At 40.5% G+C, this 16,790-nt stretch overlaps 2 protein-coding genes across 2 annotated transcripts; both read right to left on the reverse strand.

Moving 5' to 3' along the window:
• Nucleotides 1-2,814: 2,814 nt before the first annotated feature.
• On the reverse strand, nt 2,815-10,781 carry LOC107188310 (ataxin-7-like protein 1). The gene is made up of 6 exons (XM_015576589.1): nt 10,384-10,781; nt 9,389-9,445; nt 9,172-9,276; nt 6,663-7,417; nt 3,728-3,778; nt 2,815-3,626 (listed from the first exon to the last, which is right to left on the reverse strand). Exons 1-6 carry the CDS (start codon nt 10,466-10,468, stop codon nt 2,883-2,885), a joined length of 1,797 nt encoding a protein of 598 aa, XP_015432075.1. The 5' UTR covers nt 10,469-10,781; the 3' UTR covers nt 2,815-2,882.
• Nucleotides 10,782-11,758: 977 nt separating this feature from the next.
• Nucleotides 11,759-13,465, reverse strand: LOC107188592. Its single transcript, XM_015576909.1, is given in 3 exon segments — nt 11,759-12,205; nt 12,208-12,423; nt 13,381-13,465. Coding segments are annotated over 3 exon segments (384 nt in total). The 5' UTR covers nt 13,384-13,465; the 3' UTR covers nt 11,759-12,040.
• Nucleotides 13,466-16,790: the final 3,325 nt, after the last annotated feature.

The following is a 16,790-nucleotide window of genomic DNA, read 5'->3' on the forward strand; positions in this document are numbered from 1 at the left end:
ATGTATAGTTAAAAACATCTTTCGACTATGACTGGTGAAACGTTTCGCTGTCCACGGCGTCAATCGTGGTTGAATGTTTATACTTTGTGTCACGCGCGATTTGTATTAAAACCTGACGCAGCACAATGGGTAAACCGCTACGTGGTGTACCTTGAAAATGGACTTGAAGGTTATATCTTCAAAGGGGTCAATGACAGTAGCGCAGGTATCTAGGTATCAGGACATATAAACTCAAGGACACTTTGGTCTGTTATGAACAATGAGGTCGCTAGAGGTGTTTACCTTGCAATAAATAATCAAAAACAATTACAGTGCCTTGTGTTTTCCCGGTTATCACTTTACCATTTAAACATGCATCAAGCTCAACAGAGTATCCTCGTTGGAAGATTTGGATGATTCCTCTGTCGCCATTTTGAGGTTATGAACCTTAAATCCATTTTTAAAGGCGATTTTATCTGGCTAGCTAATTAAACATGGTACTGTTTGATCCATCTTAATGAGGTTTCCGTACATGTACATGAGAATAAGAATGCCTAAATACTTCTGTTAAATAGGAAGAGAGAAGAAAGTATCAAAGAAAATAGTTACCTCTGTTCAGGCAGGTAAATATGAGAGTGTATAAACAGATTAAATTCATTTCGGTATAAAGGACAGCAATGGGAACTCAAAACATGTCGCTATTTCAGAAAACACTAATGACCTTCATGAAAATGGCATTAAATATGAATCTATTTATATCTTCACACATAACTTCTTAACCAGCACGATTTCTGTTCTCAGACAATTTCTTTCACTTTCATATACAGTAAATTATCGATGAGTGTTCGAAGGCTTCTCTCCACTAAATGTTCAGGCGTCATTCCTACCACTGGTTGGGGGCGGTTCTCCGTGGAACCAATCAAGCACCCAGTGGTAGGGATGACGTCTCACCACTCAGTGCCAAGGAGCCTTCGAACACTCTTCGATGATTTACTGTATAACCGAAATATTCAAATCTATTCCGTTTCTTTTGACATATTCTGTATAAAAATCACTGCACACTCTTAGATCGAATCTGCCCTCCAAGATTCAAGACTGTCCTCCGTACGCGCGAGACTTGCTTCCCCACCTGTCGGTCCGCGGTTGAATTCTGTTCGACTATAATCGGTTTATTTACAAAACGGCGTAATTCCTATGGTTCTCTGTGACTTTTTCTATGTACAAAACCTCGTGGTTGCTCGCGCGTTCCTAAAATGCACTCGTCGATTACACTTAGCTACACTATTACGGAATCATCGATGCACGTTGCACATACACGGAACCCATAGAACCGATCGCGCACAACGAGGAATCGGCGTCGCCGATCCCCTCGCGCACCGAACGATCCATTCGAAATTTCTCGATGTCCTACCGAGCCGTCCGTTCGTTTCGAACGTAAAACCACGGTTCAACTGATGAAACTGCGCGATGAAATGCAACTAGACCCGAACCTAACCTGAATGGCGAAACCATACACGGTCGTGACGTCACAATAAGGTACAATATACCTGGCATGCGAACAGCCGGCGAAACGTGAGATTTATTTGAGGTCTATGGGTCCACCCGGCTCGTCGATGGTTGTCACCATGGCTGGTATTTATTACGATTTGGTAAAAAAAATTTCTTCACCGTGAACAATTCGAATTCATTCTCAGTCGGTATCCTAAGATGTTCGACGGTGTAGTAATACTCTTTCGAGAGGATTGTTCCTATTGTCGCCGGCACTCGACTTTCCATGGTGAGAGCGCGGGTTAGTTACAAAACACGTGGTGTAAACCGAGAATTAGATAAATAACTAATGAATAATTTAAAAAAAAAAACACAAAGATCAAAGAATTCAATTAATTCCATTCGTTCGTTTACGGGAATTCGTCAATCCATTAATAACAAAATTGTTTTCCGTATTTACGTTCCATTTTGATGCTGGCTGTCCAACACACATCAATCGATACAATTCTAACGCTAAGAAACTATAAATATTAAATTAATAAAATAAAAAAAAAAAAAAAAAAAAACATTACAATTCGCATGTTCAAATTCATTTTTGTTCAGGAGAAATCACGATTTCCGGGTCAGAATCACGAATTCCGGCACACTCTGTCTAGATTAAGCATCATTGATACAAGATGCTGAGGGCGGGGTCCTTAACGGACCTATACACGTAATCGTAACGCGCGTTATTCTGGAGAACTCGAGGAATGTTTTGGAATTTTAACGGGGGGTGTAACTCGGCGAGTGATAGTGTGTAGCCCGGTGGATAAAGGAAACTCGCCGAGTATCGTTAAGACTTCCGTTTTCGCTTCGCAACGATAACATACCCTAAATTCGAAGAACCTAATATTCCCATTCGACGAGAACCGCTTCTCGCGAAGCTGCAGATCGTCCCTAAAAGCCATTTCGAAATCCAACGTGCTTCACTCGTCAGATCCACGAAATGATTGGTCGTGGAGTGTTCGAAATATCAAAGAGTTTCGGGGAAAAACGATCATCGTCGATTTCACCTGGTACAATATAAATGTGTCGACGTACGCACACAGAGCTCTACAGACGTCCACCACGCGGCAAAATAAAAGAACCACATCCAGTCCCATGCCAGAATCTCATGCAAAAAGAGGACGATCATCCTCCCCCTCGATTCCAACGATAATGCTCGCGGGTTCCATCCGTGCCCCTTATTGCTCTCGCATCGACGTTCACCCGTGACATAAAGACATTTGCCCCCCTTCTCGACAGGCTTCGGACCCGGCTGCTCGACGACGGCGAGAACGATCGTTCCGAGCAGGGGATGTCGAACGAAACAGGAGGTAGAGAATAACGCGCCTGTGGCGCGTGGATCCTCAGCCTGGAGTGGGTGGGGTCTTGTGTCAGTGAATATTAAAGTTGTACTGCTTACGGCTGGACGAGATACGAAGCCACCGGCTGACAGCCAGCGGCTCTGGATGACAGTTCGACCACGAGATATCCCCGAAATGGGGATACGGTGAGGACGCTGTCGTCGCTTCGACCTGTATCGCTGTGGACAGATCCTGCTGGTAGTCGTGTTTCGTTCTCTTCGGTTGCCGTTGGCTGACAGGACTCGGATGGGTCGAGTGATTCAGTCTCTTCCCGTTGATCTGGGGCGGGTGTTGTTGTTGTTCCAGCTGCTCCAGTTGCTCGAGCTGTTCCATCGGTTCGAAGATCAGACTGGGCATCGAGGCTTGAACCTGGTAACTCCTAGATATGGGCGAATGAGCGATATTGTTCGAACGTGGTAGCTGCATCACCAATTGGGACTTGTCCTTGTAGACGGGAGAGTAAATGGTCATGGCCGTTTCCGTGTCGATGTCCACAGGCGTTTCCGCTTCCATCACGGTGGTGACCAACGATGGTTGTGTACAGGTCGCTGGCAGTGTCGCTGGCACAACCGGTATCACCGGGGACGCTGTGCTCGGTATCAAGGTGGCCACCGTGGACTCGTCGTTGTTGGTAGCTGGCAACGGCGACAACGATGGCAGCACCACCGATATCGGGGCCATCATCGAGCTCGACTGCGACGAGCCGGTCGAGTTCACGATCGACGACTCCAGGCTTCTCAGCTCCTCGTTCGCGAAGTCCTCTTCGAGCTTTGTCTAAAAAAGAGAATCGTTGGCGATACTCGCAATAAGAATCGTAGCGCCCTTACGAGGTGTGTGTGTTGGCGTTTAAGTGCCCAAAAGAAACCATGCCTTACAGGTTTAGCGGAGCCATGCGGGGCCAGACACCGATAAAGCAAATCAACAGCCTGCAATAACAAAAACAGAAAACAGGTATCAACCGACACCCTTCCTTGCTGGCGCTCTCTACTTGTTTCGCAGCTGACTCGTCTGGGTCCGATCGATCCATGTTTGTCAGCGACGCTTTTATTCTTTTTTTATAGCTTTTGTTTTCCGATAACGTTATTATGTATTTTTTTTTTTTTTCGTTTCGTTCGTTTCGTTCGTTCTTGATCTAGATCTTTATGCTTTATTTAGCCACGCTACGTACCGTCCGGTGCGTCTTAAGAGATCTACGAAAACGAAGGACAATCTGAACTGGGGTATCGACTGATACCTGAAACGACGACGCTGATTTCGACCGCACAATGTCATGGCTCGACTAAATTTTGACCGGCGGCTGGGGCTCTCGGTTTACCCCGTGCCACCTGTTGTCCTCGAAATCTAGTTTCTAATTGTATAGGCTGATGTTTAAGCGGTTCAATCGATATCTCGATGCTTTCGTAGAAGCAACGTGTACATGCACGTGATTCGTATATTTCTTAAAGACGCTTCAGAATTATATTCCGAACGACACACGTTTGATGTTTAATTTACCTGATTAAAAAATAAAAAAAGAATGAACATCTTTGTTCTTGAATTTTCGCAACTGTCAGGCTTCCCGTGATTCTCCGCGGTAATCTAACTCTAACAAGCTTGTTTTCCACACTTTTAAGCTTTCCAAAGCCATCGAATATTCCTGTTCCGAGAGTTCAGAACACCGAGGCGATTGTTTAATCAAACATTTTTCCTGGACATACGACGAAAATGAAAACTCGATGAATATTGACGTTTAAAAATGGGAACGCACGCGTTCGTTTGCAATATTGCTTTCAACTAATTAATTAAAATCAATTATATTCATTTCAATAAAACGAAAAGTATTGGTAAAATACTGATGAAACAGCGGGATCGAATTGATTAAATTTCACGTACGTCTGACGGTGTATTTCGCCTTTGCGCACGAAAAAGTTATAATTTTACGCTGGAAAATGCACACACTACACGTATGCACTAAAAATTACTAGACCATGCAAATCACTTCACAAATATGCGACTGCAGAAAAATAAATATAAAAAAAGGAATACTACAAAACATAGTCTAATTATTTCGAGACTTAAAATTCGTATAAAGGGAAAGACAGTTAAGTTCCCATAATGCCAGTCACGCGTCATTGCAAAAGAAAGACGTTCGTGACGGGATCACAAGACTCTTCGAAATCGAATAGGAAAAAGAAACAATTCATTTTCTATGAGAACACGCAAAACAATGTGACAAATTCCTCACAAAAAAAAATCGTACATCATCTTAACACTACAAATCGTCAAGTGGTTAACCCTTTCACTGCGACCACCGTCGTCAATTATTTAATACCACCGGATCCTTTACATACGAATACGGTACAATAAAAACGAAAACACTTCAAACTTCACAGACTAAGCTTGTCAAAAAATGAGTACCAAATCATTTAAAAAACACACAAGGTCCAAATATCAACTTTATCGGAATTAGAAACTATTCGTGATTCCCATAAATAAAGCGATTAACACATTCATCGCTACGTGGGTACTCAGTGACTGAAAAAAAACTTTCCGTTCACGCCATGTCGATCACCCATGACCCACACGGAGGTAATATGAATTCAAACGTAAGACAATACAGTAAATCATCGATGACTGTTCGAAGGCTCCACTAGGAGTTTGATTGATTCACGGCAGACCTCCTAGTGGCGGGGATGACGTTTGAACACTTACAAGGGAAGGATCCCAACTGTACCACTTCGATTTTATTGTACTATGAATACAGGTGATTGTTTATTACATTGTAGAAAATTAATTAAATTTTTGCATTACTCAATTTTCACGCAACGGGTCACTTCACCGTCGCGGATTTCACAAACAGACACCTATATTCATAGTATATATATAACTAAATATGTAAGTGTAATTAATTATACCTTCAAAACTATGCAATAACTACGACTAATATTCCACATATATCATTAAAAATACGTATTGTATCATTCTACAAAAGATCGATAAAATCAAAATGGTACAGTTGGAGTCCTTGCTCCGTCAATGTCGAGAAGCTTTCGAGCATTAATCGATGATTTACTATACTATCAAAGTGAACGGAACGTTATTCAAGATAGGCTCCGCGATGAACCTATATACAACAAGGATCATTGTTCCTCTGCAGCGAAAGGGTTAACAAACCGACAACCAAAAGACGATAAGTAGATACAGTGGATTCTGCTTACTTGGACCTTCATTTAATCAAGGTGATCGTTTATTTAGGACAAACCTCCAACAACAGAACCCAATCGAATGTACTGTATTTGCACTATGTCCAACTTAAGAATAACTTCGTTAATTGGTAGAAGACCGACAGAGACAGCGAACTACGAGCAATCGCATGCGTCCGAATCGGTCGGCAGTAGTGGGGGCTGCGCAGATCGGTCGAAAACTGGTCCGAGCGTGAGGTTATTCTTAAGTTAGCTAGAGTTTCTCTGATACATCGCGTAATTGGAACAGCCGTTAAATCGGACCCAAGAACGGTAATCCCAATATGTCCCAAATACCCAGAATCCACTGTACACCCACGAGCAAACTCGCCTTCCACCAGGGTAAAAAGGGCGTAAGAGAAAGGCCTCCTTTGGTAAATTTATTTCAAGTACAAAAATTTCACATAAATTTCAATAATTCCCAAGATTAAGTGATAGAAAGCCTTTCTCTTACACTGGCTTTTTTCCCCTAGGGGAAACTGAGTTTGTTCACAAGGATACCTCGCGGTAACGATAGGTGATCCCAAAAGGGGATATCAGCGCAGGCAGTCGAAAGAAGACAATAATGAAATGCACTCGAAACTCTTACCTTTGGCAGTGGATACGTGTCTGGCAGCGAGAGAACGGGCGGCGAGCTCGGCGCGTCCGCCTCGACGGTCAACGCGGGGGTGTTCGGCGTTAGGGGATTCAGGCTAGTGGTCGAGGATGAGACGGTTACGGTGCCGGTCACGGTCACCTTCGTCGGCCGGCCCGGCAGCTCCTTCGCCGCCCGGTGATCAGCGAGGAGCTTGTCGAACGTTTTGCTCCGGCCGAGGACCGTCCTACGTAACGAGACCGTGTGAGCCTTGCAGGTGAGCGACCTGGTGCAAGGCTTCCCGGTCTCATCGTTCCAGACCCCGCAATGACGGTCGGGATCATACTCTCGGTCCTTGAGCAACGACCTGTCAGTTTTGAGCCTTTTCCGCCGTGGCTGACCACTGCCCGTCGATGTGTTAGGGCTTTTCACAGGGCTCGAAGAAACCGACGACGTGCCACCGCTGGTCGTGTTCGGGGTCTGTACAGGTGGCAAAGACTCGAGCGGCGATCGTGGCGACGATGGGATCGGTAACGATGTCGTTATGCTCGTTGGAACGCTCGGCTGTTGTTGTTGTTGTTGTTGTTGTTGCTCCCCGGGCCGTTTCACGCTCGTGTGATTGATCTTGACCGCCCCGGCCGGGATCTGCGGCGACGACGACTGGGTCTTTTTCAGTTTCGAGACTTTGCAATAAGGCGTTTTCACGGGTGGCTTTACGGCCGGGGTGGAGGGAGGCGGGAAACTGACCGTGCCGGAAGGATGGCGACTTTCTGCGGCAGAATATTTCAACGACGTTTTAGAATTTTGTTGAGAGTGGGCGAACCTGATCGGGTGGTTATATCGTATAGGGAGCGGTTATTGTGGTCGGTTGCTTGGGATTCGGGATATTCTTGACACTTTAACGACCGCTGTCGCGCATATGCGTGATTTCGATCTGCCTGGCGGTTATCGACCGGCGTCGTGAAAATCATTCGAGATCGATGATTTGATGCTTCGTCCGTTGACTCTCGATCGACAATGCTTGGGTCCGCTTGGACCCGTATGTAGTACAAATTATATGTAGCACAGAAATAATATAATTTGCGTAAATTGTAAAAATTGTGAAAAAAAAATTTTTGTTTCAATTATTTTTTTCATATTGTTGAGAAAATAATAAGCAAATAATAAAGGGTACACAAAATATTAAAAAAAGTCGTTTAGAGTGTGTATTGGAAGGTAGCTAAACTTAGGGTCCGTTTGGACTCCGGCATAGTCTCCCGTGCGAACGGTCGATTCCAGTTCTTAGCAATTATTAGGCGAGAATTTTTTAGTGAAATGTGCAGCCGTCAAAGTGTTAACACGTTCACCGCGCAGCCAATTTCGGCTGATTTTCCATCATGTGTTATTTGACCATTTTAATTTTTATTAGATGACGGTCACCGGTGACCGACGCAGCGGTAAATGTGTTACCACGTTCGCTACTAGTGTCGCGTACGTGTAATGCTCCAATTTCTGAGTTGGAATACTTTATTGGATGAAAGCAGAATGTGTTTGGAATATTCACCTATACTTTCGTGTTATTCATTATCTTTGTTTTATTTTTACTTGATAATTAATCAGGAAGGTGATAATGTTTCATTTTATAGAATGACGAAAACCTAGCGTGGACTGTGACGAACGTTTGTGAAGTAATATTGTAGTAGCGAACGTGTTATTGTCAAGAATTCTGGATGGTTAGGCTATGTAACAGTGATTGAGTGGTGATTAACTATCATTTTTCAAGTTTCATGAGTAGTCTATAGAGGAGATATAGTGTTGTTTTAAAAGCGATTTTGGACTAAGGCATTCAGCTGTTAAGATATCAGAATTGTCAGAAAAGTGTAAAGGCTCTTAGGTGCCACCCTACTATTCACCCCTGCTCCAATTTAATATTTTTTCTGTTTGAATTTAAACGTAATAATTTCCAACATTGCTAGAGGTAATACAAATATGTAAATGTAGTTGCTTACTGGCAAAAGAACTGCCATTAATTAGCTGTATTATCTTTATTATCTTCTGCAACATCGATAGGGCCCGCTTATCAAAGGTCTACTATAAAACTACATTATATCGTTTCCACCGACTATACTTCAGCGCAGTCGTTTATATTAACAAGATAAAACCTTTTTTCCTATATTTACTTCCGAATATCAATGAAGTGTTGTTTTTTGCACTTTCTGTGAATTATGTGAAACAATAACATATGTATGCATATGTCGTGGACGACGAACTATGTAGATTCAACTGCTCTAATTACTCGTGAAATTGAGTATAAGTTTTATTTGTGAGTGTCTCATAATATTGAATATATATAATACTTTTTTCATATGATCTTCAATTGAAAATTGTATTTTAAATAGTGATAGATATCTATCCATTGATGCAAGTTTGTAATATTACACGAATATATTTAATTTTAAACAGTCCTTGAATGTATGTTTGATATCAAAATGCTAATGTAAAGGAACTAAACTAATAGAAGGAATAATATGATCTAATGACATACCCATATGCTGAATAAGAGCTTGTGGTTTGACTATGGCATGGCATGTTTCGCATACTACCGTGTAAAAAGTATCTCTTTCAGGGCAGAATCCATATAAATCAATGTCTGAAACAAAGATAATCTTGTTAGGGCAAAATACATAAGGATCAGTACAATATTTTATGTTAAATACACTAAATGAAACAGCCCATATTAGGCAACACAAAATACTATTTACCTTCTGCCGCAAGGCGTGTGACTGAGCTGGAAAGTTGTCCTTCTGTTTCTTCATCGCCTGAAACAAACCAAATCCTTTTATGGTGCAAATAGTAAAACATTCAGTGCATTATATAAATATATCTCATTATAAAATCCTTTAAACCATAGAATGTATGTATCATTAATTTAATATATACTTCATAGCAACAATTTAAAACAAGACAAGACTATCATATCTGATCTTACAATCAACTAGAAAGTTCAATTTCCTTATACTATATCTCTAAGTACAATATAACAAGAGATTAAAATTAATTCCATGACATTGCCATTCTCACATATATCAAATCTTTCCCCTGAAAATCCTACCATCATTCATCCCTATCATTCACAAAAGCAGAATGTGAAATAAAAAACACAAACTTCTGGGGTAAACAGCATTTATTATGTTTACATTTTGTACATGCACAATCTTTCCACAGGCTCTCATCAGAGAGTGATAAGAGAAAGAAAGGACAGATATAAAAATACAACGGTGTACATATAGAAACAATATTCCCGGCGAGATCGTGCGGCGATCGCGTCCGCTCGGGATCATTAAACGGGGAGGGATCAGAACAGCCGATCCATGCCGGGATACCGAGTATGTGGAACGTTCGACGCTCCGTGTGTTTTTTCACGATCGGTATTTCTCGTTTCACGAATTACATAATTCTCAAAGAAAAGTAAATCAAATAACCGCGATGCGTTCGTCGTACGCGTCTCAATGCGTTCATCATTCGCAGACAATTGTCGGGGGCAACGGTTTCTGAACGAGAGCATGTGTATGTGTGTGTGTGTGTGTGTGTGCGAGGGGGGTACCGTAACGTGATGCCCGTGCGTCAAGTCGACGGACAAAGGAGCATCGAAGTTGAGGTTAGGTAGACGGTAGCTGGGACGCTCGCCGTTGTCGCGTTCCGAGCAGCGACAGCGGCCGAACGAACGAGCTTTTCGATGATATTACAGCGCACTTACTCAACGGCTTGTCTCGTCCGATTCTTTCGATCCAGCTGGACCAGGGCTGGCCGTGAAAGAATGTTGGGCTGTCACTTCCCGACATTGCCAGTGGCGCTCGCGTTCTGAATGAAACACGATGCGATTTCTCGTGTGTATATAGCGAGGCGAAAGTGTTTTGGGGCCGGGCCGCGTGGACTGTCAGGTACGGCGGCGGCGGCGGCGGCGAGTCGCGTGCAGTCTGCCTTTCCCTCGACACGCCGATTTCTTGGACACATTTAGCCCCCGTAATGGTCACGGCGTCCCCTATTTAAATGAATGGAAAAAAGCTACCGTACGCGGATCCCGTCTGGCATGCCCCTGTCGTGAAACATCTCTCACGGATCCGAGGATTTCTACTCTCGCCTCTCTCTCCGTTGTACACCCAAGTACGAGTAACACGTTTCGGCGTACGGCACGCACGCACGGCTATTACTGAGACTCTTGGCCACTGCATTGGAGGAACCGCCGTGACGTCACCGACGTACAGACGGCTCACTCGTGCGCAACTTGCTCCGCGATCCAATAGGACGCCACGGATCTCTGCCCGAGCTGCCCCGTTGCTGGACCTTATTGGCTGTCGCCGCGCCGCTCAGCAGGTGGATTGAAAATTTGAAAAGTGGTTTCCTCGACGGAAACGCATTTCACGGTCGATTCTACGATGAATCTAATGAAACTCGGATCATTTTTACGAATTTATCTTTGGGACAGTATCAGCTAGAGTTTGCGAAAATTTAATGTTTGCTTGGATACATTATTTGATAAGTTTTCGGAGTTTTATTACTAAGAATTCAATTTCCGATGGAGTCTTTAAATGTGGCGCGTACCGTGTTGAAAAAAAACATGACGGTATTGGGCGTAGTTTAAATATTCTACAGATTCTCTGATACCATTGATTCAAGATTGATTTTAATTTATATAAAATACTTGGGAGTTTTATTGTGAATTTATTTTCACAGAACAACAACTTGACGTCGTATGCAATGGAAACTTTCTATTTTATATCAAATTTTTGACGGTTTCGATGACAAAAGAAATTCTTTTAATGGTTCTGAAGAACAAAGTCAATTGTTGACAAATAAAACTAAATTCTACATTAAGTGTTGTTGTATATAACTTGCTTATCAGCTGTTCCAAGCTTATACCATGTGGTACTGCCGAGTAATAAATAAAAAAATCGGAACATTTCTTTTAGCTGTTCAATAAGTTCAAGATGAAATGATTGATTAGTTATACTTTTTACAGATCTATTTAAATTAATTCTTAACACAAGTAATATGTCGACGAGATTGGACACAGCTGTCAATTATCTTTCCATTGTTTTTCTATGTTTCTATTATGATCTATGTTTCCTGTCTTAAAAAGTACGATCGTTTTTATAAAAGAGATCGAACATTTTCCCTTCGTTCCGTACACGCTTTCTATTCACCCAGACAATAGCAAAACACAATTTCAAAATGATTGCAAAATATATTCTTCCACTTAACTTAAATCATAGGATCATTAATCCTGTGTCAGTACAGTAAATCTCAACTTCTTACAAACGAGTAGAACTGTGACTAGCAGACAAGTGACGGCAGTATTGTAGTCTGGCGTCAAACGTTACAAATAGAACATTGAGAAATACGTGAATGATTTGTTAGTAGCCCATAAAGCGCGAGTCTGCGGACAATGGAGTTGGCTGAGTTCTGTGCCTCGTGTCACCGCGATTCTCTTGGATCTGTACCCAGTTCAGGTACCAAAATGGCTGTTTCTCTTTCGGCCAAGTCTTGATTCTGTTTATCAAATCGATGTCACCAAGAGCGTATCCAATGGATTTATCGTTGTCGTCGAGACGGTGGTCGTCGGTACAACACTGGCGTCTCCGTTTAAACGATTCGAGACCGACATTGCCGTTGCTCGTTCTTCGAGGTACTGAGGAAGAACCTGAGGGTAGCGGGTGCGCTCAGGACTTCCGGCGTAAGGTGGCCGTTGGGAGTGCACCAAACAGAAGACGGCGAACAGAAATACAACGTGTTTCATCTGTAATGAAAAATCGATGGACTCGCTATTATATGACGCATAACAAGCTGTTTGACGATATGAATTTTTGATGTCGAGAGTGAGCTTCAAATTGAATGTTCCGATATTAACGTAACGTATACGCAAATTAAATTGTAATGTATAGGCTGTTACGTTGAATCGGGAGAATAAATTATTTTACGTAGAAGTATTGATTACTAATTATTCGGTATTAAAACAAATATAGGATCCCTTAATGTAAAATTATCCTTAATTAATTTTAATTATCAACGAACGTGTTGTAATTTCTATTGTAATTTTATTTTTAAAATATCGCTGTTATTTTTTATACTTATTCGTCGAAAATTAACAACCATCTAAAAATGCACCAAGGTTAGAATAATAAAAAAACTTAAAATGATTATTCTGCTCCGGAAGTAGATTGTTCTACATAAAGTAAATTCTTAACAAAAGGTTTCTCTCAAATCTTAAAGGTGCTAGCGGTAACGTAAACTAAAAAGAAACATATTTCCTATACTGAAGGTTTTGTTATATTATCAGTTACCCGTAGGTATCATTAAAATCATACCATTACTGTTTTTTGCAAGTTAATAAATATCGTAGACGCATAAACATCCACAGTCTGTTTACAATATTAAGTGTACTCTCTATTTAAACTGTTACTTGGAGAATATTAATTAATATTTATATAATTAATTATTTAAGTCTCACAAAACTCAAATGGACCAAAACACAGACTCTAATTTTGAATTATATTGTTTACCAAACAAACACGTAAATCAATAAAACACCTATAGTTTACACATATAAAACCGTCCAACTGGATATAATTCCTTAATTTCGATTTTACCTTGAACCAGGTATAATTCAAGTAATGCAATAATTTATTTACTGAACCGCGCACAAAGGTTAAAATCAATGTTTTATATAAGAAGTCAAATGTCTAAATTCACTTACCATGGTATCGTTTTAACAATATCACTATTACGTAACAAGGTCTGTCGAGTGTATCGTTTCGTCACTGTTCGCCGATCGTTCGGTTTCAACGTTCGGAACCGATCTATCCGCAGAAGATGCTGGCTGTTGTATATAAATCCGAGAATACTGGACTCCCCACCACGGACAGGAACGAGTCATTACGTCGATGGGAAATCGCAGCAACTTCCCGTGCCCTGTTCCCCAGGAGGGAATCGCGTTTCTTCCAAGACGTGAAATTTGCATTCCAGGGGGAAAGACGCGTCAAGCAGCGTCATCGATATCTTTCACACCGAACGCACAGTAATTTCTCCGGTATACTAATAAACTGGATCCTCCTTAATCCTTCCCACTTTGTGAATTATCACTCGATTATGGTAATTCGTGACCCCGATGTTAGAGGATCGTATCCTTCTTCTTAATAACAGAATATTTTTATCATGTTTTTTACACAGCCACGGTTACTTTTCTAGGTGAATTTTTAAGAATGACAGTTAACTTGTTTACCAAGGAAGACGAGGATCATTCGTCGAAATCTTTTCTTTTTTCGTTTTTAATCTAGTGAAACAATTGTCACTAATGGAATGAATGGATTTTCATCTAGCTCTAGCGTTTGTTAGTTAATTTATATAAATATGTATTTTATGTAGTTTTATTAGTACAGATGGAGAAATGACATATTTTATGTTTTCGTTGTTATTATGGCTTCAAGTACACCCGTTTTTTTATTAACATGTAGATACACAATTTAACTTCATTTTGGTATGTTCGTAACAATATTTTGTTTAATTATTGCACATCCAAATGCATACTTGTAACAAACTACTAATTTGTCCTACCGTTGATAAATCGTAAGTATGACTTGTTATTGCCGATTTGTATGTTCCTTTTCGTTGGTTGTTATTTATTCTAACACTCTTAAATTATATTCTGTCAAAACAATATTGACATATATATTTCTTTTTAAATTATAAAAGACGTAAAATTGTTGCCATATGTGATTAAAAACATAAGAATATATTTTGTAATAAAGAAGGTATCATTATAAGTGTATTTTCAATTCCATTTTTGATGAAAATTCAAATGAGAGTCATCGATGATTGGCGTTTTTAAATTGAAAAAAGATTCGACTGCTAAGCAGTATCACTATTATCCTATTAGTAAAACATTTTGGCAACGCAACATGCAAAAACGCATTGTCACTATACCAATGGTTTCATTCTTCCAAACGGATGATGTCACAAACAGAGAATCCTGCGGTTTTAAGACACAATAAATGCCTGCAGGTGTGTCATTCCACGTGAAATTATAAATAATTATTATTTCCCAGGTTATATCGCAGAATATTATTGTTTGGCGTCGTGCACTGCGTTGACAGCCGTCGTGGTTTTGAACCGGCGTCGTTCGACCATTAAATTCATTCTCTTCATCGCAATTTTTTCAAACTGTCACGAGAAAAAAAAGTGACAAATGCATCAACCGGAGAGTAGTTTTAATAACCCAACTACATAATTGCAATAAATTTCCGTAAAATAAAAGATAAATTCTTTCAATCGCGTAGACATAGTCCACGACCTTCTTGCGTTGTATTGTTGCTTAAAACATCGTTTTCAATTCTTCGTATCACAACTCATCTTCTTAACATTGTCAAGGATGCATTCCAAGAGGATAAGATTCCACTGTTCCGCGGTATTTTTCTGGATAAAAACAATAATCTGACACATTAAGATCCGTGAGTTTTAGTGGTCGCTCTAAAAATGACACCTGGGTTCTTTGTGCAACCCATAAACACCCGGTATATTTTTATTCTATTGACAACCGAATAAAATCTTCAATAGGATAACAAAATATGTGAAATTTGTGTGAGATAAAATAAAAATATTTTATAGTTTAAATTTTCACAAAGTGAATCTCATCAAGTTGAAGAAAGAAAAAGAATATGGAGAGTTCCTCTAACGACAGGCACTTTTTTCGAGCTCTCTAATAAGATTCATTTTTCTGGATTCTCCAAATAGAATTTATGAAATAATTGAAAATTAGTGAAATACCGAAGGAAGGATAAAAAGGGTGTTTGCACCTATTATGGAGTGTCTTATTAAAAGCATAATATTTAGTATACATATATATATTTTTCTTTTTATTTTGTTCTATAAAAGTATATTATTTATCTTTAGCACTTTTGCTTAAACTGTTTGAAGGATCCCGGCCAAATTATCAGATTCAACATTGAAATACGAAACTTGACAAATAAAAGAGTTTAAACTGAAAATGTTTGAATTCCTCTAAATCAAAGCGGAACTGAACTTCGTTAAAAACAATCATTTCAAATGTATAAATACAGTGTTTTTAATTCATACAGACACCATTAGTAATTGGGTCACTTACCCAATTGGGACACATGACGCCTTGAAGACGCCCATTTTACGGCTTTTAGCCGTCTTCAACGCGTCATTAGACGTTATTCGCTATCTGGGTATCCATGTGCTATCCGAGCCTGTGGAACTCCCTCTAATAAAGGGAATACAAAACGTTCAAAGGTTAACCACGACGTTCCGACAGTGTTGCGAAGTACATATAATTCAATTTTCTTTTCTCGTTTCTATTTGCAAACATTCCGATCGATAAATAACCGTCCGTATCGCTCGAAGCGAATGAATCGCGACGAAAAAATGGCGGAAATACCAGGAGCACAAAACCGTCGCGCTCGTATCAGCCGAGCCCGCGGTGCTTTCCTCTGAATCGCCTCGTATCATACGAGTCGTATGATTCCCTGCTCCTCCGATCGCCTGCTGTCATCGTCTCCGGCTAAAAAGAAAACTCGAGAAAGTCAGCAACGATTTTTACTGCCACGGTCCAGTATACTCCACGCGTCTCGTTTGTCCTGAGAAATCGTGGATCGCGAGACATCCTGGGTTTTCCCAACTTACGTCGCATTAAGGCGAAGCTTCGTCTCGAAGAACGCAAGAAGTAACCTTGATCCGTTACTCCCACTATGACGGCTGAAATGGTTTCTAACAGAAAATCGAAAGATTTTCTAAGTAATTCAACAGACTATAATATTTACCAAATATGTAATGAACTATTATCTCAATGCTATTAAACATATTTTGTTGATCTGTTCTCGGTACACTGGTCTCGCGGGAAATTTCGAATTAAGACAATTCTCAGTGAAAATTTCGATGAAATCAAATATTGAAAGTATATTATCTTTTCTGAAGGATTTGAGATTGTGTAATAGAATGCATACAAGTCTGTATAGTGTACTTATCATAATATATTGTTTCCAATAACAACGTACATAGAACCCAGACAGCACACGACGCCTTAAAGACGCCTATTTTACGGCTATTTTAGGTCTAAGGTGTCTTTCAGCCGTGTTCAAGGCGTCATTT

Source organism: Dufourea novaeangliae, unplaced genomic scaffold, assembly GCF_001272555.1.
Source record: "Dufourea novaeangliae isolate 0120121106 unplaced genomic scaffold, ASM127255v1 scaffold16, whole genome shotgun sequence".
Lineage (NCBI taxonomy): Eukaryota > Metazoa > Arthropoda > Insecta > Hymenoptera > Halictidae > Dufourea > Dufourea novaeangliae.